We start from the raw sequence: 22,286 nt of genomic DNA, 5'->3' as shown, positions 1-22,286 counted from the left end.
ATAGCCTGCCCACCCCCAAGGCCCTACATGTGTGTGTGTTATGAGAGTGGGAGTAATGTGGATGTCTAGTTTGTGGAATAAAATTGAGGCACAAAACAATAAAATTGGAATAAAATTGAAGCCGCCTGTGCCTCACAAAAAAATTGAGGCACAAGCGGACAGAAGGGGACAGGGACAATGCCTCCCCTGCACCCTATAGACACACCTGCACCCCAAGGCCTTGCATGTTTGGGTGGGTGTGGTGGAGCGGGAAGAAGCAAGTAGCCCCTCCCTGGGGCCAGCTTCCCTGCTGACCCCAGTAGACACCCCTGTTCCCTGGAATCCATCAAGGCCAGGGTGCACAGGCCCATGCAGACCAGGTCCCACAGCAGCAGCACAACCAAGCCCCACAGAGCCCGGGGTGGTCCACCCGACCCCACTGCAGAGGGAATTACACCCACCACATCATTCAGTCATCTACAGTACATAAGACAATAGAGATCCAGGCTGAGTTCATTCTCCACCTCTGATATATCTGATATATCCCCCACCTGCAGTTTAGATTTAGATTATTATGCAAGGAACTAAGAGATGCTGTGTGTTGAGTAAGTAGTGAAGATGCAAAATGAGAAAACACACAGTAATTATCAAAACCAGAGTTACACGTTGCTTTGAATTCAATTTCAATTTCAATTCATTTCAATTCAATTTTATTTATATAGCAATAAATCGCAACAAAAGTCGCCTCCAGGCGCTTTATATTGTACAGTAGATACAGAGAAAAGCCCAACAATCATATGACCCCCTATGAGCAAGCACTTTGGCGACAGTGGGAAGGAAAAACTCCCTTTTAACAGGAAGAAAGCAGAACCAGGCTCAGGGAGGGGCGGGGCCATCTGCTGTGATTGGTTGGGGTAAGAGAAGGAAGACAGGATAAAGACATGCTGTGGAAGAGAGACAGAGAGCTAAGCTAAGCTAGCGAAACAGTAAATACACAGTGAGTGAATACTTTGGCTATAAATCAGGTAGTGAGTACACAGAAAGTGTGCTTCGGATGAAGCACGCGAAGATTATACTATGAAAAAAATGTATCTAAAAGTTTTTAATTAAATTGCTAAGCAGATAAGCTACTCAGAAACACCACTGTGGTTCAGCAGGAACAGGAAGTGATACTCTCACGCAGAACGAGCGAACACCAAGTGCCACCACTCTCTTGGTGGCGCTGTCACTTGCAAAATAATAAAGAAAAAAACATTTAAAGAAGACAAGAAAATAAAATCAAAAACCAGAATGCTGAAAAAACTAAAAGTCAAAGACTGAGGATAAATTATAAACACACTTGACACATCAATTTAAAACAAAGCCTAGCAATGCTAGGAACAGGAGCAACATCAAAATTATATATTAGTCTGAATCTTTGAAATGAATTACATTTTGTTTAAATCCACATTTTTTTCAACAGAAATCCAGGAAATAAAGGAAACATGGCTTGTACATGAAATAAAGGAAACATGGCTTGTACATCTCAGTCCGCTGTGGAGTACGTCAGGAGGGCCAAGCCCAAACTGGTGGGAACATTAAAGGGGCTCAATGGGATTGTAGAGCATCTCTACCAGAAAGAAGTTTTCTCAGAGGAAGAAGTCAGTAAAATAAAGACAGCGGGTGACGACTTTGACAAAACCAGAGAAATTGTGGACCGTGTCATAAAAAAGGGGGAAGCAGCCTGCTATGAGTTTCTCAGGATTATTGACATAACAAGAAAGAGAAGAACAGAAAGGCCGCCATCTTTTCTGGAAATTACAGCATCAGATTCCTCTTCACAAGACAAATTTAACCTGAACTATTGGATCAGCTGCTTTTCCTTCACGGATGACACCAACATGGATGTAACATATTTACAAGGTATTTTTAAACAAACTGAAGTCTGTGGCAAGATTTCTCGTGATCACACTCTTTTATAATGCTGTGCTGTTCAGTGACACATGAGTTAAATCCCTAAATAAATTTTTAATTAATTTCTCCCACACCTCTTTTCTTTCAGGCCCTAAACCGTGTCACAGATACCAAGAAAAGCTGAAATCAGAAGCTCGAAAGATTTCAGAAAGATCATGGGCCCGAAGTAAAGCAGTCCTGTTCAACAAGCAGAGCTCCCTGTCCTACACCTCGCTTGTGTTAGACACACCAGGACAGGCTTCAGCATCCAAAATAAAAAAGTCAAAGATCAAGAAAAGCAGGAAGGTTCGCACTAAAAAACTCAAGGCCTACATACCTGAGGACAAACATGGAACCTCTCCCAGTGAACTGCTGAAAACATATGAAAGAAAAATCCTTTTGGTAGGAAAACCTGGAACTGGGAAAACAGCTGTGGTCCATCAGATGTTGAAACTGTGGTCAGAGAAAGATAACAAGGATCTAGATTACATGTTCTACTTTGATATGAGAGAAGCACCCAACATCACAGAGGTCCATAAACTGGAGGATCTTCTCTTCAGTGTGTTCTGTGAACCAGATAAAGGCAAAGATGAGGTCTTAGAGGACATAAAGGATAATGCTGACAGTGTTACCATCATTTTTGATGGAGTTACAGATGTTGGCTCTACATCTGTGGTGTTTAAGCTCATACAGAAGACCCTTCTACCTGAAGCAAAGATCATCATCACCTGCAGACCAGAGGTGGAGTCAGCAGACTTCCTGTTGGATTGGGACTGTCTCAGAGTGGAAGTGAAAGGCTTCAGTGAGCAGGGCATCAGAGAGTACTTATCCAAGAATCTGAGTGAGAACCACCTCAACAAAGTCTTGTGTAACCTGGAGTTATTCTCTCTTTGCCACGTCCCCATGTACGCCCTGATGGTGGTCGCCTGCTTTAGCTTTGAGGGCTCAGATTTCTCTCCACATCCCTGCACAGTTACTGAAATATACCTCAATATCCTCCATTTCTGCAATCAGAGGAATGTTTCCAAGACATCTGAAAATGAAAGCACTAAATGGGATGCAATACTGTCTTTATCTCAGGCAGCTTTTTGTGCAACAGAAGGGAAAAATGTGAGCCTAACATCACTGCCCAAACTAGACAGCTGTGCTAATTTGGCCATTTTGAGCAGGAATGTAATTCAAATCAGCCCAACTGTAAAGAAACCCTTGTGTGCCTTTCTCCACTACACGGTTCAGGAGTTTTTTGCAGCTCTGTGGGTCTTAAAGGATCCAGAGAAGACCAGATGTGTTCTACAGCAGTGTCTGGTTCAGGGCAGCAAACACATGAAACACTTGGTCCCTTTCCTGTGTGGACTGTTGAATGAGAAGAACACTGATTTGTTAGAAGGTCTCCTTCCTCCTCAGCAGCTCAGAGACACGTCTGACTGGTTCTTCAAACACTTGGTGACCACCTTTGTAGGTTGTAGTGACAGTGAAGACTGTGAAGTGGACTTAATGTTCTTATGTCAATGCCTCTATGAGTCTCAGTCACCTGATGCCTGCCTCTGCCTCCTGGATAAACTGGACTACTGTATTGATGCGAGTGGAGAGACTCTTGATCCTCAGCAGTGTTGTGTTCTGGCCTATGTTATCAGCCAGAGTCAGGAGAGGAAAATAGAGCTGAACCTGGAGGATACAACAGTATCAAAACAGGGAATGAGGCCTTTGCTGGGATGCCTCAGCAAACTTCAAAGGTAAGTGAGAACATTTAGATCTGAAGTTAAAGGGTTCTGTACATCTGTTTTTAATGTTTTAAATGTAAAGCATTCAGTGATTTAGAGCAGTATGTGTTTTTCTTAAAGTGAAAAATGAAAACATAGTAGTGAGAATGATTTGTTTCAGCTTTGTTTCATCATGTTTCCAGTGAGTTGTAGACAGCAGAAAGTTTGTACGTAGTCTTTAGGTATTTGGTAACATTATTCTTTAGTCTTGATGCATACATAATAATCCAGGTGAGGGGATCCCAGAAAGCTAACTAACTTTTACCTGGACGTTTGTCATTTGAATGAGAGATTTTATTACTTATTTAAGACATTTTCAGTCTCAGCTGAAGCACATTTAACTTGTAAGCCTCTGGCAGCTTTGCACAAATTAGGAGTTTTGCATGAAAAAAGCGAACATGGTTCTTCAGTTTCAGCATGAATCTACACAAATAGACTATAATAATATAATAATAATAATAAATAATCATATATAATATAATAATAGTTCTCAGCAGCTGATTACATGTGAACTAATGAAGTTCTCTACCAACCTTCCAACTGTAGGAGTGACTCCTTGTCACGCCAGCTGTGGACCATTTCTCTTCTGAGTGAGGTGGACGTGGATTACGTGAGTTTACTTGACTTCACTGAGAATCAGCTGCACCTCCCAGTCAACAGTGAAACACAACTGTATGACCGAGCTGTGAGAGTCCTGCAGAAGAGGAAGAGGAAGGTGAAAGTCTGCCTTCACTGTGATCACAGAGTCTGTCAAAGTGCGAGCTCGTTCCTCTTACACCATTTACCCCACATCCACTCACTCAGGTATGCTCTTTGGTTTTACTTATTAAACACTCAATGTTTTCATGTGATCTTCAATTGTGGTTTAAAATCCAGTCGAGTTACTTTATAGAAATAATTGAACCAACTCTAATACTGACCTTATGGCTTTAATGTACTTTTAATGCTGGAGATATTTATCTGAGACAAATCTAGGACGTGTCAGTGCTGCTTGTTTCTGTTTGTTGTTCTCAGATCAAATCATCACATCGTGTTTCCTTTTCTTTCTTCCAGTTTCTGTCAGTCATCAGGAAATCTCTCAGATCAAACTGAGTTGTTGGTGAATCTCTTCATTGTAGCAGCAGATAGACAACAGAGGACAGGAGAGAAGATCCTCAACATGCTATCATCAGTCTGCTCTTATCAGACATTCCCTCTTCATTCTGATTACAATGACAAATATCAGAGTGACTTCCTGCTGGATCTGTACTCCCATGTGAAGGACTGTGAGACTAAAACAGGTCTGAGTGTCCTTCCATCATTACAGCCAGTTTTCCAGTCAGCTCCTGCAGTCTGGTCCATAGACCTCTCAGAGAGAAAGACCTCCATCCTCCTGGAGCTGCTGAAACTCCAACCAGAGAAGAAACAAGTGGAGCTGAGAGGCTGCTCACATGAAGAGAGTGAAGTGAGGAGTTTGCTGCAGTGTCTGCCTTTTATCTCACAGCTCAGGTAAGTCAGATTGTATTCAGAAGCTTAGTGAAGAGTTTTGATGGAGAACATGCGTTCACCACATGCAGTATACACATAGTATATAGTTACTTTACAAAGAAAGCAGAAAACAACTTTTCTATTCATTTAATCTTAAAGTAAAGTTTTTACCGTCTCTTCTTGATTTAAAGAAGCTTCTAAAAGTGGAATTTTGACAAATTTCTAAAATATTTGTCTTTTCTTGTTTTCATGAGGATTAATAAATTAGTTATGTGCTGCAACTGAGATGATATGTTTCCCTCGTTTATGTTATATTTAACATGGAGCGTCATTATGTACAGGAACCATGGACCAGATGGAGTCCATCAGCAGTGTGTTTTTATGCAGCTCACATCAAATCATCTCTGAATGTTTCCTTCTTATTGTTCCAGTGTTTTTCCTCTGAGGTCACGTCTCCATGCAGCAGTCAGGTTCTTTGTGAGTCTGTTCTGTGCAGCAGCAGAGAGAGAGCAGCAGACAGGAGAGAAGATCCTGGAGCCGTTAGCATCAGTGTGCACATATCAGACATTCCCTCTTCATTCTAATTCCAGTGACAAATATCAGAGTGACTTCCTGTTGGATCTGTGCTCCCATGTGAAGGACTGTGAGACTAAAACAGGTGTGAGTGTCCTTCCATCATTACAGCCAGTTTTCCAGTCAGCTCCTGCAGTCTGGTCCATAGACCTCTCAGAGAGAAAGACCTCCATCCTCCTGGAGCTGCTGAAACTCCAAGCAGAGAAGAAACGAGTGGAGCTGAGAGGCTGCTCACATGAAGAGAGTGAAGTGAGGAGTTTGCTGCAGTGTCTGCCTTTTATCTCACAGCTCAGGTACACGACACGCTCTTCACACAATAAAGTCGGTCTACCAATGAATGAGTGCTGAAAATAATTCGTGAAAATATTTTAGCTCTATTTGACAATTTAGTTGCTGCTTGATTGAAGTCAGTTTATAGTAATGAGTCCACAAATTTGTAACGTTTACCTTCAACAGTTTTTTAACATGTGACAGTTTGTCTGTGAGAATAAAACTGCACTTAGTGACATTTACAGCATCACTAAGACCTCCTGGGAAAAAAGCTTCATTACAAATATTAATAAAAGTTGTACTGTTAAGGTATTTATGTGTTTCTGATGGGCTTTAAAACAAAACAGCATCAAGCAGCTGTCACTGCAGAGGGAAACAGTTTGAGTCATCCAGGATGTTCAGCTTCAGCCTGCATTTGGGGCCTCTCTTCTCCACATCCACACAACGACCATTCATACGTTATTTCTGTCTTCTTCCACACAAAGTAGACCCACTGATTTCACCTCCATTAATAAGAAATATTGTTACATTAACAGGTGACACAGAGCTATAAACAATATGTAACTATAACAACACAGGCAACACTGTTGCTGCACCAGAGGAGACTAAGCGATGCTGGTAGCAATCATTAACATGTGAATGAATGAATGTGTGTGAGCGCTCTGTGCTGCAGTTTATTTGTAAGCTGACAGCTGTGACACTTTGACCTCGATCCACTTAAACATGAAAGGTTACTCGCTGCATTCAGCTCTGACACACAATCTGGTGAAGGAGTTTGTGACGTTCATGTTATCATGAGCTCCAGCTCAGAGCAGACTGGACATAAAAGACTCAGAGAAAATGTGTCACTTACAGCTGATTTTAATCTGACACTGAACATAACCTGATCTACACCAGGCTGTGTTCAGCATCTGTTACCATGGTGATATAGCCAGGTACAGAGAGCTAGTCTGGTGAAACTAAACACTGACAGGAGGCTCAACGTGGCCACTAACATGTGAATCTTTGTGTTTAAGACGTTTCTGAACCAGAAAATATTAATTGAGTCTAATTTTCAGTGTAAACAAATCTTAATCTAAATGAATTAACTGTAAAATGTTAGTAAATATGTGATTTCCACGTGTGTGATGTGAGCAGCAGGTGAAGCTGCTGTTGTAGATGTTGTTGTTCCCCTCTGTGTGTTTCTGTATTGTTGATGTTTAGTGTTTTGCTGCTAACACTTTATAACAGCTGCACACTCTTCAGCATTAGTGTTAGTTAATACTTGTTTCATCATTTATGAAGCATTGCTCCTCCTCAGTATGTCGTTCATAAACATGGATACACATGATGAAGTTTTGCTGAAGAGGCTCAAATATAACATGTTCAATGACAGCAGTCTGATACTTTTCCAATGATGGACGAACACTTTATAAAGTTGTACATGTGTTACAGATATTCCTGAGTTAATTCAGACAGTTACTGGTTGTTAGTGAAGTATGTTGTGTGAGCTGGTCTAAAGTGAGGCCCATCCATGGCTTCCAAAGCATTTATCACATAACCTGAAAGCTCAGCAGGACCTGGAGACGCCAGCAGGTCTGAGCTGTCTTCATGACAGGAAAAGGAAAACGCACAAAGTGATACAGAACATACAAATATTGATCACACAGTGCAAACATAACTCACTGAAGGTTTGCAGAATATTAAATGAGCAGGGCCAGAGTGTGAGTTTGAGGCTTTAAGAGAGGAAGAGACTCACTGAGCAGCTGGAGCCACTCAGAGCTGTAACTTCAATGTCCTGAAACTTCTTCTATCAAATCAAATGTGAATGATCACAAAACACTAGTGAATATTTCACACAGCGTCACAGACGAGTGTAAACAGCACAGACACAGTGTTGATATTGAAGCGATCAAGACTACTGTAGGAGCCATTCTTGGGTTAATACCTTATGTGGTCACTAGAGGTCACCTTTTTCTGTTTTGATTATGTAATGTAAAGGTATTTAAGGTAGACGCACGTAATCGGCGTCAGGTGTGTCATTAAGAAGGCAAACAGTTTGTGACCGTTGCGCTGTTATGCTAAGTCGATACGGAATAAAGACCAAAAAGGACAAGATACATACTGCTGGATTTATTGGAGTGTGAACTTAATTCATGCATAAAAATGACATCGCGTCACCCCCGTTAACGACCACCTCAGTGGCTTCAAGCATAGGCTTAGCCTCTACAGCTACTTTAGCTGCTCCCTCATCACAAGGAGTCACCTGATGATGCAGGAAAGTGTCTCTGGGATGTTGAAGAGTTTGGAAGTTCTGTCGTTGGCTCCTCTGGTTTGTAGTCAGTCAGTTTTAGTAAAGACGTCCAGTCAGGTTCACTTCCAAAGTGCTCCTGAGTGAAACACAGCAGCTAAGCTGTTTGGTGCTGTGCTTTCACACAGGTGAACTCAGGTGAAGGCTGACAAAGGGGGCGTGGCCTCCTCGTCTGGCACAGTGAAAGCTCAGAGCAGCTGCTCAGGCTAAGGAGGTGATGAGGTTCAGAGGTGGCTCGCCATCTCCTTCATCATAGAGAATCCAACGCAAACAGCATTTCCTGTCATATAAACATTGTAGAAAACAGACGTTACTGCATTAAACCAAGAAACACCAGGATTCAGTGACCATAGCAAATATAAAATCTAAACTCTCCAAATACTCCGACGTACATGAATAATACAACACTGTATTACAGCTGTTCTCACAGTGTTCTACCTTTTTACAGCAGTGACATAATTATTTGATCCTCTGCTCAATTTATGAGTTTGCTGACTTCCAAAGAAATAAACAGACTCTGATTTTTATCAAAGTTTCATTTTACTGAAGACAGAAAATCAGCAAAGATCCAGATTAAACTCACAAACATTGCAAAGTGTGTCAGCAGTGTGTGGTTGTTTCAATGCAGCTCACATCAAATCATCACTGAATGTTTCCTTCTTATTGTTGCAGAGTTGATGCTGAGACATCAGATGAAGACCGAACGAGGATCTTTGTGAGTCTGTTCTGTGCAGCAGCAGAGAGAGAGCAGCAGACAGGAGAGAAGATCCTGGAGCCGTTAGCATCAGTGTGCACATACAAAAACAGTCCTCTTAAAGAGAAATGGTGTGACTTCCTCCTGGACCTGTACTCTTATGAGACTAAAACAGGTCTGAGTGTCCTTCCATCATTACAGCCAGTTTTCCAGTCAGCTCCTGCAGTCTGGTCCATAGACCTCTCAGAGAGAAAGACCTCCATCCTCCTGGAGCTGCTGAAACTCCAACCAGAGAAGAAACAAGTGGAGCTGAGAGGCTGCTCACATGAAGAGAGTGAAGTGAGGAGTTTGCTGCAGTGTCTGCCTTTTATCTCACAGCTCAGGTACACGACACGCTCTTCACACAATAAAGTCTGTCTGTCAATAAATGAGTGCTGAAAATAATTCATGAAAATATTTTAGCTCTATTTGACAATTTAGTTGCTGCTTGATTGAAGCCAGTTTATAGAAATGAGTCCACAAATTTGTAACGTTTACCTTCAACAGTTTTTTAACATGTGACAGTTTGTCTGTGAGAATAAAACTGCACTTAGTGACATTTACAGCATCACTAAGACCTCCTGGGGAAAAAAGCTTCATTAAAAATATTAATAAAAATTGTACTGTTAAGGTATTTATGTGTTTCTGATGGGCTTTAAAACAAAACAGCATCAAGCAGCTGTCACTGCAGAGGGAAACAGTTTGAGTCATCCAGGATGTTCAGCTTCAGCCTGCATTTGGGGCCTCTCTTCTCCACATCCACACAACGACCATTCATACGTTATTTCTGTCTTCTTCCACACAAAGTAGACCCACTGATTTCACCTCCATTAATAAGAAATATTGTTACATTAACAGGTGACACAGAGCTATAAACAATATGTAACTATAACAACACAGGCAACACTGTTGCTGCATCAAAGGAGACTAAGCGATGCTGGTAGCAATCATTAACATGTGAATGAGTGAATGTGTGTGAGCGCTCTGTGCTGCAGTTTATTTGTAAGCTGACAGCTGTGACACTTTGACCTCGATCCACTTAAACATGAAAGGTTACTCGCTGCATTCAGCTCTGACACACAATCTGGTGAAGGAGTTTGTGACGTTCATGTTATCATGAGCTCCAGCTCAGAGCAGACTGGACATAAAAGACTCAGAGAAAATGTGTCACTTACAGCTGATTTTAATCTGACACTGAACATAACCTGATCTACACCAGGCTGTGTTCAGCATCTGTTACCATGGTGATATAGCCAGGTACAGAGAGCTAGTCTGGTGAAACTAAACACTGACAGGAGGCTCAACGTGGCCACTAACATGTGAATCTTTGTGTTTAAGACTTTTCTGAACCAGAAAATATTAATTGAGTCTAATTTTCAGTGTAAACAAATCTTAATCTAAATGAATTAACTGTAAAATGTTAGTAAATATGTGATTTCCACGTGTGTGATGTGAGCAGCAGGTGAAGCTGCTGTTGTAGATGTTGTTGTTCCCCTCTGTGTGTTTCTGTATTGTTGATGTTTAGTGTTTTGCTGCTAACACTTTATAACAGCTGCACACTCTTCAGCATTAGTGTTAGTTAATACTTGTTTCATCATTTATGAAGCATTACTCCTCCTCAGTATGTCGTTCATAAACATGGATACACATGATGAAGTTTTGCTGAAGAGGCTCAAATATAACATGTTCAATGACAGCAGTCTGATACTTTTCCAATGATGGATGAACACTTTATAAAGTTGTACATGTGTTACAGATATTCCTGAGTTAATTCAGACAGTTACTGGTTGTTAGTGAAGTATGTTGTGTGAGCTGGTCTAAAGTGAGGCCCATCCATGGCTTCCAAAGCATTTATCACATAACCTGAAAGCTCAGCAGGACCTGGAGACGCCAGCAGGTCTGAGCTGTCTTCATGACAGGAAAAGGAAAACGCACAAAGTGATACAGAACAGACAAATATTGATCACACAGTGCAAACATAACTCACTGAAGGTTTGCAGAATATTAAATGAGCAGGGCCAGAGTGTGAGTTTGAGGCTTTAAGAGAGGAAGAGACTCACTGAGCAGCTGGAGCCACTCAGAGCTGTAACTTCAATGTCCTGAAACTTCTTCTATCAAATCAAATGTGAATGATCACAAAACACTAGTGAATATTTCACACAGCGTCACAGACGAGTGTAAACAGCACGAACACAGTGTTGATATTGAAGCGATCAAGGCTACTGTAGGAGCCATTCTTGGGTTAATACCTTATGTGGTCACTAGAGGTCACCTTTTTCTGTTTGGATTATGTAATGTAAAGGTATTTAAGGTAGACGCACGTAATCGGCGTCAGGTGTGTCATTAAGAAGGCAAACAGTTTGTGACCGTTGCGCTGTTATGCTAAGTCGATACGGAATAAAGACCAAAAAGGACAAGATACATACTGCTGGATTTATTGGAGTGTGAACTTAATTCATGCATAAAAATGACATCGCGTCACCCCCGTTAACGACCACCTCAGTGGCTTCAAGCATAGGCTTAGCCTCTACAGCTACTTTAGCTGCTCCCTCATCACAAGGAGTCACCTGATGATGCAGGAAAGTGTCTCTGGGATGTTGAAGAGTTTGGAAGTTCTGTCGTTGGCTCCTCTGGTTTGTAGTCAGTCAGTTTTAGTAAAGACGTCCAGTCAGGTTCACTTCCAAAGTGCTCCTGAGTGAAACACAGCAGCTAAGCTGTTTGGTGCTGTGCTTTCACACAGGTGAACTCAGGTGAAGGCTGACAAAGGGGGCGTGGCCTCCTCGTCTGGCACAGTGAAAGCTCAGAGCAGCTGCTCAGGCTAAGGAGGTGATGAGGTTCAGAGGTGGCTCGCCATCTCCTTCATCATAGAGAATCCAACGCAAACAGCATTTCCTGTCATAGAAACATTGTAGAAAACAGACGTTACTGCATTAAACCAAGAAACACCAGGATTCAGTGACCATAGCAAATATAAAATCTAAACTCTCCAAATACTCCGACGTACATGAATAATACAACACTGTATTACAGCTGTTCTCACAGTGTTCTACCTTTTTACAGCAGTGACATAATTATTTGATCCTCTGCTCAATTTATGAGTTTGCTGACTTCCAAAGAAATAAACAGACTCTGATTTTTATCAAAGTTTCATTTTACTGAAGACAGAAAATCAGCAAAGATCCAGATTAAACTCACAAACATTGCAAAGTGTGTCAGCAGTGTGTGGTTGTTTCAATGCAGCTCACATCAAATCATCACTGAATGTTTCCTTCTTATTGTTGCAGAGTTGATGCTGAGACATCAGATGAAGACCGAACGAGGATCTTTGTGAGTCTGTTCTGTGCAGCAGCAGAGAGAGAGCAGCAGACAGGAGAGAAGATCCTGGAGCCGTTAGCATCAGTGTGCAGATACAAAAACAGTCCTCTTAAAGAGAAATGGTGTGACTTCCTCCTGGACCTGTACTCTTATGAGACTGAAACAGGTCTGAGTGTCCTTCCATCATTACAGTCAGTTTTCCAGTCAGCTCCTGCAGTCTGGTCCATAGACCTCTCAGAGAGAAAGACCTCCATCCTCCTGGAGCTGCTGAAACTCCAACCAGAGAAGAAACAAGTGGAGCTGACAGGCTGCTCACATGAAGAGAGTGAAGTGAGGAGTTTGCTGCAGTGTCTGCCTTTTATCTCACAGCTCAGGTACATGAATTCTTCTTTACATGATTAATTCTTCAGAAGACGAGATGCTCCCTGAAGTCAGCAGTGGAAACATTTTTCAGTATATGCATTTTAATATAATTGTATAATTGTACAGACGGCTGAAGAGTGAAGCAGCTTGATCATAAGCAGGCTTTCTTTGTGTGAGCTGGCTTGATGAAAGCTAAACCTGCAGTCAGAGATGACAGCTGTGACAATGTGGGGGAAACTTTGTGTTCAGCTTCAGTCTCTGTCCACACTCACATAAAAGGAGGCCTTTGATTCGCTATTTCTCTCTTCTTCCACACTAAATGGACCAATCGAATGCTGCCTTCATCAGTCACAAACATGAGCACATGAATGGATGATAAACATCTGTGAAGAAGTGAATGAATAGATGTGTGTCAGCGCTCTGTGCTGCACATTAGAGCTGTAAGAAATATTTGTAAAAATTATTATTGAAAAACTATTTTAATAGTAAGGCAATATGAGCAGTGTTACAGGCACAGCCCTAAAGACGGGAGCCTCGTGGGCAGTGTGGTCCGTGCAATTCTGCAGATTTACTTTCTTTTTTTTAACAGCGCATTGTGTTGTGCATCCTGATTTGTTGCAGACCATTATCAATCAACCTTGAGCCGTGTCTCCTGTCCAGTACAGAACGAGTTCAGCTTGTCAAATTTACATAAATCCTCGAGCAGCAGTGCTGTTTGTTTGTAGGGTTTCTCCCCCACAAACACAACAATGTCGACGAAACCTTTTGCACCGTCAGAGGCTCCTGTGGTAGCTCCCAAAAGGCTGAGGAAGACGCTAACTATGGCACCAAAAGTTTGACTTCTGCACATGCTAAAGGAAGCTAGAAGTTACCGCATTCTTCAGATTATAAGACGCATTAAGCAAAGCCAAACAGTCAGAGGAGTCAAACTTGACTCATTCTTCTTGCTTCGTCTACTTCTGTACCATTGATTCATTAATGTTGAACTCTCTGCAGCTGTTCCCATGTTCTGAAAACAGGGTTTGATCTTTGGTTTCTTCTATAATACTGGACTTATTTTTCTAACAAGGTTTGAACTTTGTGTTTAAACAAGCGAGAGAAGAGTGAAAATGTTCATACCTGTCTGAGGAAAGTGTACAGCTTGTAGTGAGGTTATTTACAGCCTTCAAACATCTATAATAACTTTAAAAAATGAAGCTGACTACTGTACAGATTTCACCTATCGCGGGATTTTTTAGAACCTAACTGCCGCAATAAACGAGGGTCCGCTTTAAACATAAAATAATGAGGCCTCTGCCTTTAAATGTGGGGACAGTAACTGCTGAGTAAGTGTGTAAAAACTGCAGATAGTGAGACGTGAAAAAAGACGCACAAGTTTTGACGCTGCGTGATGAACCCCGTATTCCTCGTCCACGTAAATGCAAAGGAGTTTAAAAAAATCTCAGTTTTAGATTATTCAAAATGCCGTTTACGTGTGAACGAAAGGCCCAAACACATAGAAAAAGCTGTATAGGTGTGGACAGAGCTTAAGACGTACAAGATTATTTTATTGCTACCAGTAAATGATTGCATTTTTACTCTTATTTGTTTCATTGTTCACTAAAGGTTTTAGGTTTGAAATAAATTTTAAGTCGAGTTGGTTTTGGTCTGGTGAGTAACCTTCAGTAATAGTAATAAATCACACAGCAATGAGACATTAATGTAGTTGTAAAATCTTGATAATATATTAAGTAATCCATAGTATTCAGAATACATTGCAAAATACCTTTTGGGGCATGTAATCTGTAATCTGTAGTGGAATACATTTGAAAACTTACCTTCCCAACACTGACTGTTTCATTATATACAGGACACACATGGACAACTGCATCAGCAGTGTGTGGTTGTTTTTATGCAGCTCACATCAAATCATCTCTAAATGTTTCCTTCTTATTGTTCCAGTGTTGATGGGTGCTCAGATCCTGATGAAGCAGTCAGGATCTTTGTGAGTCTGTTCTGTGCAGCAGCAGAGAGAGAGCAGCAGACAGGAGAGAAGATCCTGGAGCTGTTAGCATCAGTGTGCACATATCAGACATTCCCTCTTCATGAGAGATACATGGAGATGTATTATTATCTGAACCAATATCAGTGTGACTTCCTGTTGGATCTGTACTCCCATGTGAAGGACTGTGAGACTAAAACAGGTCTGAGTGTCCTTCCATCATTACAGCCAGTTTTCCAGTCAGCTCCTGCAGTCTGGTCCATAGACCTCTCAGAGAGAAAGACCTCCATCCTCCTGGAGCTGCTGAAACTCCAACCAGAGAAGAAACAAGTGGAGCTGAGAGGCTGCTCACATGAAGAGAGTGAAGTGAGGAGTTTGCTGCAGTGTCTGCCTTTTATCTCACAGCTCAGGTAAGTCAGATTGTATTCAGAAGCTTAGTGAAGAGTTTAGATGGAGAACATGCGTTCACCACATGCAGTATACACATAGTATATAGTTACTTTACAAAGACAGCAGAAAACAACTTTTCTATTCATTTAATCTTAAAGTAAAGTTTTTACCGTCTCTTCTTGATTTAAAGAAGCTTCTAAAAGTGGAATTTTGACAAATTTCTAAAATATTTGTCTTTTCTTGTTTTTATGAGGATTAATAAATTAGTTATGTGCTGCAACTGAGATGATATGTTTCCCTCGTTTATGTTATATTTAACATGGAGCGTCATTATGTACAGGAAACATGGACCAGATGGTCCATCAGCAGTGTGTGGCTGTTTTTATGCAGCTCACATCAAATCATCTCTAAATGTTTCCTTCTTATTGTTGCAGTGTTGATGTTTGGAATCGTCATCATGCAGTCAGGATCTTTGTGAGTCTGTTCTGTGCAGCAGCAGAGAGAGAGCAGCAGACAGGAGAGAAGATCCTGGAGCTGTTAGCATCAGTGTGCAGATATCAGACATTCCCTCTTCATGAGAGATACATGGATGATGATTATCTGAAGCAATATCAGAGTGACTTCCTGTTGGATCTGTACTCCCATGTGAAGGACTGTGAGACTAAAACAGGTCTGAGTGTCCTTCCATCATTACAGCCAGTTTTCCAGTCAGCTCCTGCAGTCTGGTCCATAGACCTCTCAGAGAGAAAGACCTCCATCCTCCTGGAGCTGCTGAAACTCCAACCAGAGAAGAAACAAGTGGAGCTGTTGTTGTGGGAAGAAGAAGAAGAAGAAGAAGAGAGTGAAGTGAGGAGTTTGCTGCAGTGTCTGCCTTTTATCTCACAGCTCAGGTAAATAAGTGATGATGGTTTCATTTGCAGAACGTTTCCAGCATGTTCTCTGATCCCATCTTCACTGTGTTCCAGCTGTGGTCCAGAGTTCTTCCAGAGTGTGTGCACATCCATGTCTGTAAGATCCAGAGAGGAGGCCCAGCAGCTGGAGTCTCTGCTGCAGCTGCTGGGCTTCCAGCTGCTGCTAACAGGAGCGTTACACAGGAAAAGCTGCTGGTCTGTGGGGAGAGTTCTCAAACTGTGCGGCTCTAAAGTGGATCTCATCCTCACACCCAGCAAGATGTCTGCCAGAGGAGGCGCTCTGCTCTTCAGACACACAACACAACTACACAGTCTGAGGCAGGAAGTGAAACCATGACTCTCTCCTGCTCTTCTAACATCATTTCTATGTGAATCTTTAGTTCTTGGTGTTCATCATTTCTGCTCTTTCGTCTCTTCGTTCTTCAGGCTTTCCATCGACATGTCCTTGCTGCTGTCTCAGTGGGTAAGAAGAGGCAGAGCGGCCCGTCGGCTGGCTGTTGAAGAGCTTTCTCTTGTGCCTAAGAAAGCCCGACCATCACACAGAGTATTGTTGAGGGCCGTCAGTAGTTTGGCTTCCCTGCTGAGATACTGGACAGTCGGACGGTTAGACCTGACTGAGACCTGCATCCCTGCTCAGGGTCTCATTGCACTGCTGCTCCATCATGGTCCTCTGACAGTCAAGTAAATGTCTTTCTGAACATCACAGGACAAATAAAATGTCGATTTTTACTTCAAAGCTTATTTTATATTGATGATCTCTGCAGACTGAGTGAAGAGAGCTTCCAGCAGCTCCTGTCTCTCCTCCATGAAACCCAGGACAAGGACTTGACGTTGTCCTTCTTGAGTAAGGTTGGTGGAGACCTGACCTCCTGCTGCCTGAGCTGGGAGCTGCTTCACTATCTGCTGCAGCAGCCGTCGGCTCCGACCATCACTGTGGACCTGAGGAAGAACCTGTTCTTACAGGAGGAGACCACACGTCTGCTTCCCTTTCTGGACAGGATTGTGTTTAAAAGGTGCTGAATGTGGTTTGATCTTTTACACAGTTTCTGCTGATTAATCAGGAGGATTTGAAATGCTGTCTCATCTTTAATCAGCACTTCATGGATCCTTTAAACAAAGTTGGAAATAAACTCTTTGTTTTCAGGCCCAGTCCCAGCTTTGTGATGAGCTCCATCAGAGAGCTCTACAGAGCTCACGACAGTCACGCTGTTCCCAGTTTGCTGAGGTCACTCGGTCATGTGATCAGCCTGAGCTGCAGACAGCTGGACTCAGTGGACTGTGCTGCTCTGATCTTCATCCTCAGACACGGAGACGGAGTCAGACTGAACCTGCTGTGGACCTCCATACCAGCAGGGGGAGTAGAGTCCATCCTCCTCATGCTGGACAGCGTTTCTCGTCTCAGGTCAGATATTAGAGCTCGTTTCTCTGTGCTGCACTGTGTGATTGCTGAACAACACACTTTATTGTAACATAATGCTTCAAAAACAAGCTAACATTTTACTGTTAGTGTGGAACAGATTACATGAACAGTTGAACAAGAAACTACAAGGAAAGTTTCAAACAGCAGGCAGAGTGAACATCATTTAAAGGTAGAGCAGTAATAATAACAACAACAGCAACAATAACACATTTTATTAGTGGGCGCCTGTCTAACAACCCAGGGTCACCGTAGCAAACACGGAACAGGAAACAGGATCAAACAGTAACTGGTTCATGTTGATGTTTACAGACAGTAAGCTGGTTTGAAGACGGCTTTGAGTTCAGTTTTCCTGGAAAAGAATCCCAGAGCCGCTGATAGTGGTGCTCATAGTGGCGACATGTACGAACAACAATGTGGTGAAGCTTCATATCTTATATATCATAGTTGGAAAGAGACGATAATTACACTCTGATGACACAAACAACATGTTCTCACTATGGTATGTGTTCTTTAATGATGACCAGATGTTTATTTCACTACTTATCATCGAGGGTTTCATCACAGATGCCCCGCCCCCGACTGTTGTTTAGTCTCAGAGATTCACACACGCTTTTCTTTAGCATTAGCCCGCTGTCATGGCAACAGTGAGAGCCGTTTGTTGTATTTTAATCCAACACAAACTTTACTAAACAACAAAGAAATTCAGACTAATCAAAAGTTTGATTTTTTTTATTTACACCCAAGGGCCGACTTATCACTGAACACACTGCAGCTTAGCATTAGCCGTCCTGTTTTTAGATGTCACACAATATTCATGAATTATTTACAAAGTTTACAAATGTCAGCTTTGCAATTTCTCATTAATTATGCAGATAATTGTTTAAAAATATATTATTGGAAATCATTTGGTGAAGTTTACAAATGAGGCCCAAACATTTCTGGTGGTCTTCAGTGTTTCCCAAACTGCAGCCTCTGACTTGTTGCTTCTGATTTGTGTGTCTCATTTGTGGTTTTACCAAATGGTATCATCAGCGTTATTGTCATTTTAATCTTAGTGAATTAAAATTGGTCGAATTAACAATTTAATTGTATTAATTATAGTTATTATCAAGTGTTGTCATTACACCTCCTGGGCTACTTTTATCAGCTGCTCGAACAACAAGCTGAAGGCTGCAAATCACAAGTTTGTCTGCAGACACATTTGAACTGGACCCATTAAAATAATCTGCTACATGCTGTGTTTCTGTGGCTTCCTGGACACAAAGGAGACATTTACTCTTCATCACTGCTGACAAATGATGCTTTTAATCTGATAAATGCAGTAAATTATGAACAACGAGTTACCAGATGAACAGAGTCCTTATTCATTTAAAGCTGTTATCTGTTAACATCCACCTGCACAATCAGCCCAAGCAGGGAAACTGGGCTCAGTGTGACTTTGTCTTAATAACATGAGTGCTGTGCATAAATCCAACATCTAATTACAATAATGTGTCTGCTGCTAGTTCATAGATGCTGTTCTTAAAATCCTTTAGTTTTAAAGATCAACACATTTTATTGGAGCCAGCAGTTTGTTTGCAGCATCTATCATTTGAGATTTTCTGTCTCCATGCGTTTCTTTCCAGTGTTGACAGGAACCAGCTGCTGAGGTTCATCCACTGCTGTGCTGCCTGTGACGTCCAGCAGGAGGCAGCGTCAGGCCTGCTGAGGACTCTGCAGCACAGCTTGGATCTGTCCTGCTCCTCCTGTGTGGAGCTACCGGAGGAGGATCAGACTGAGCCTCTGAGTCTGACTGCTGATGACTGCAGGGCCGTCTCCACCATCCTGACACAGGGCAGCCGGGACACACAGCTGGACCTGCGAGACTGTGAGGTGGAGGACAGCGTGCTGGACCTGCTGTTTCCTGTCCTCCACAGGGTCCGCCTCAGGTGGGAAAGACCACCGAAGAGTCTGAACCAGAGAGAACCTTGTTCACGCTGGTGTTGATGCATCCTGACAGTTTCTCTGTTTGTCCTGTTTAGAGTCAGTAACACTGTCCTCTTCCAGCTGCTGTCTCTGGTTCCTGTGAACAGTGAGAGGGACGCAGTGAGGCGGGCGGTGTCCCTGTGTACAGCCCTGGGTGGAGAGCTGGATCTCAGTCACAGCACGCTGGATCAGAGGGTCTGCGGGGCTTTGGTCCAGATGCTGGACTCGTGTGAAGGGCTGACAGAGCTGGACCTCAGTCACTGTCAGCTCACTGACCAGCTGCTGCTCCCTCTCATCACACATCTGCACAAAGTCCAAGTCCTAGAGTGAGTGTCACACACTGATCCTCCTGTGGGAGGCACCAACAACCATCAGCCTGTTCACACACACTACAGTAATATAATGTGCAGCGATCAGTTAGAGCCACATGTTGTGTTTGTGTTACAGTCTGAGTCACAATCAGATCACTGATGCTTCGACCGATGTGTTACTGCAGCTGCTCTCCATCAACCCCTCCATCCACTGTGTGCGGTGAGCCAACATGAAGGAGTTTCTTCTCAGACTCTGAGAGGAATCATTCACAGCCTGAGCTCACGTGGATTCATGTTGTTCTGTGTGAGTGACGTCTGCTCTCTGCTTTGGTCTCTTTCTAGACTCTTCAGCAACAACATCGTGCACAGAGCAGCCTTCAAGGAGCACACGCAGTTTGAGATCTGGTGAAGCGCTCGCCATCATCACCATCGTCATCATCATCATGGTCGTCATCATCATCATCAGAGCAGCCTTCAAGGAGCACACGCAGTTTGAGATCTGGTGAAGCGCTCGCCATCATCACCATCGCCATTATCATCATCCTCCTGGTCGTCATTATCATCATGGTCGTCATCATCATCATGGTCGTCATCATCATCATCAGAGCAGCCTTCAAGGAGCACACGCAGTTTGAGATCTGGTGAAGCGCTCGCCATCATCTTTAACATCGTCGTCATGGTCGTCATCATCAGGGAGATGTAGTTTTATGGTCTCAGTAAAAACTCTCGCAATTGCTTCATACTAATCTGTAATATACAAGAGCAATAATAGAAATAGAAACGAGCACGTCTCATGTTTCTGCGGATTTTTATTTTATGGAGATCTGAAGCCATCTAGTGGTCATCCCAATATTTACACATCAGGTTGTATTATTGTGATTAAAATGTTTTCAATTAGTGAAAAAACAAAATGAGGCTGTAACTGTTTTATTGTACAGTTGTGAGTCGGTTTAGTTTATTTTTGGTACTTTTGCAATAACTGTACTGATTTTTGTGTACTCGCACACAAATGTTGATTCCACGAAATACAAACAGATACTGAAACGTGTAACAGCTGAATTGTTCATTGAACAAATAATGAACAAGTTCTCACAATCATCTCTTTCCAATGGAACCTATAACCAGATAGGTTATAGGTTCTTATACTTCCGTGTGCCTTATGTATGAACTCTGGTTGTGTTTACTGACCTCGAAACAATTTTATGTGCACGGCCCTCGAAAATCTGTCAAATGTTTTAGTACGACTTTGCTAAGCTACGAAGCCGCACCGCTTGATGGATTGTCGGAGCGTTACGGCTGTCGTAGACGGAGCCTCGCGGAGTGATACGTACTGTGCTTCAACATAATATTACCGTATTGTGTGTGTAACCTCTTTTTAAGTTTTGTACATAGTATACATGATTATGCTCAGGATCTGTCGGCCAGTTTCCACTGGAAATGCCTTTTGGTTAAACTGTCAGCGAGGAATTTGCATTTGCACTGTTAAATTTTTTATTATATTATTATATATTATATAACTTTTAATGCACATTAAAAAAAACAGCTGCTTGTTTAAGTGAAAATACATTGGGGGTTTTTTGTTTTACACTAATAAAGTTGTAAATTATTTTGTCTAGTGTCAATTATATCATCAGTTATATCGTTATCGCAAATTTTCAAATGTATATCGTGATAAATACTTTTGGTTATATCGCTCTGCTCTAGTAACTACATAAATTGCAAAAAAGTGCAATAAACTACAAAAAAATTAAAAAAACGTTGTTTTTTTTGTTTTTTTTACATACATTTCTCTAACTATAAATATAAGAGGTTTATCCCTCAAAACTGTAAATACAAAAAAATTGCACAAAATAGTTTCCAACAACAGGAAATTTCTTTTGAGCGTCTTCATAGTTTTATTTTTGAGATACACCAATTTTTATATACAGCAGGAAAAAAGAAAATAAATAGTACAATGCAAATTTGAAACAAAAAAAAAAACCGCATGTGCATCAAAATAATAATGGATTGCAATTACAATTTCACTATTCATTCACTCTCACATTCACACACTGGTGCAGGCAAACCACAGTTGTAGCCACAGCTGCCCTGGGGCAGACTGACAGAAGCGAGGCTGCAATAACGCGCCATCGGCCCCTCTGGCCAACACCAGTATGCGGTAGGGTAAAGTGTCTTGCCCAAGGACACAACCACCAGGACAGTGAGAGCTGGGGATCGAACCGGCAACCTTTCGGTTACAGATGAGCTTCTCATGCAATTTGAGTTCTAAGCATCCCAGAAACTATTCAGAAAAGCATGAAGTCAAACATGAGTTTTAAAAACACCAGTATAGGCTTATAAAGCAAGGCCCATATGTAAAAAAAACTACATTTTCTGCGAAATGACGTCACTTCCAATTTCGGACATGCAATAGTTCGTGCTGACGTCTATTCCAATGTAGGAAGTGTTATGAACAGCTGATCAGATCGGCAAAGCATGTTTCTGGAATATTATGTTTTTGTTGCTGCAAGTGCTTTTTATGCAATTTTTGCAAAGCTATATGTGGAAGGAAACCGTGGCTTAAGACAAGCTGAATGAATAAGATGTAAGTATAACTCCTCTGGTTTCATATGCCAAAAAAATTATT

At 41.9% G+C, this 22,286-nt stretch overlaps 2 protein-coding genes across 2 annotated transcripts in view; one reads left to right on the top strand and one right to left on the bottom strand.

The window, feature by feature from the left end:
• LOC146634784 (neoverrucotoxin subunit beta-like) overlaps nucleotides 1-22,286 on the bottom strand; it is a 368,566-nt gene that overhangs the window by 291,511 nt on the left and 54,769 nt on the right. The gene's annotated exons all lie outside the window — the stretch shown is intronic.
• Nucleotides 1,491-20,416, top strand: LOC146634785 (uncharacterized). Its single transcript, XM_085343667.1, has 17 exons — nucleotides 1,491-1,881; nucleotides 2,021-3,644; nucleotides 4,218-4,475; nucleotides 4,725-5,159; nucleotides 5,570-6,004; nucleotides 8,944-9,348; nucleotides 12,289-12,693; nucleotides 14,624-15,073; nucleotides 15,488-15,943; nucleotides 16,019-16,282; nucleotides 16,391-16,645; nucleotides 16,729-16,977; nucleotides 17,109-17,366; nucleotides 19,010-19,312; nucleotides 19,406-19,675; nucleotides 19,797-19,880; nucleotides 20,003-20,416. Exons 1-17 carry the CDS (start codon nucleotides 1,491-1,493, stop codon nucleotides 20,067-20,069), a joined length of 6,609 nt encoding a protein of 2,202 aa, XP_085199793.1. The 3' UTR covers nucleotides 20,070-20,416.

Source organism: Diplotaxodon limnothrissa, linkage group LG3 (genome assembly GCF_057381915.1).
Source record: "Diplotaxodon limnothrissa isolate DT_005_m linkage group LG3, D_limnothrissa_male_GT1.1, whole genome shotgun sequence".
Taxonomy (NCBI): domain Eukaryota; kingdom Metazoa; phylum Chordata; class Actinopteri; order Cichliformes; family Cichlidae; genus Diplotaxodon; species Diplotaxodon limnothrissa.
Note: the sequence above shows the minus strand (reverse complement) of the source record. Positions and strands in the feature narration are given on the sequence as shown.

Excerpts from the sequence above, each read along its gene's own strand:
- LOC146634785 (XM_085343667.1), top strand. The coding sequence starts at position 1,491 with ATGGCTTGTACATCTCAGTCCGCTGTGGAGTACGTCAGGAGGGCCAAG. Across the intron at positions 5,160-5,569 it reads CCTTTTATCTCACAGCTCAG|TGTTTTTCCTCTGAGGTCAC; the intron begins GTAAGTCAGATT and ends TTATTGTTCCAG. Across the intron at positions 17,367-19,009 it reads GACAGCGTTTCTCGTCTCAG|TGTTGACAGGAACCAGCTGC; the intron begins GTCAGATATTAG and ends GTTTCTTTCCAG.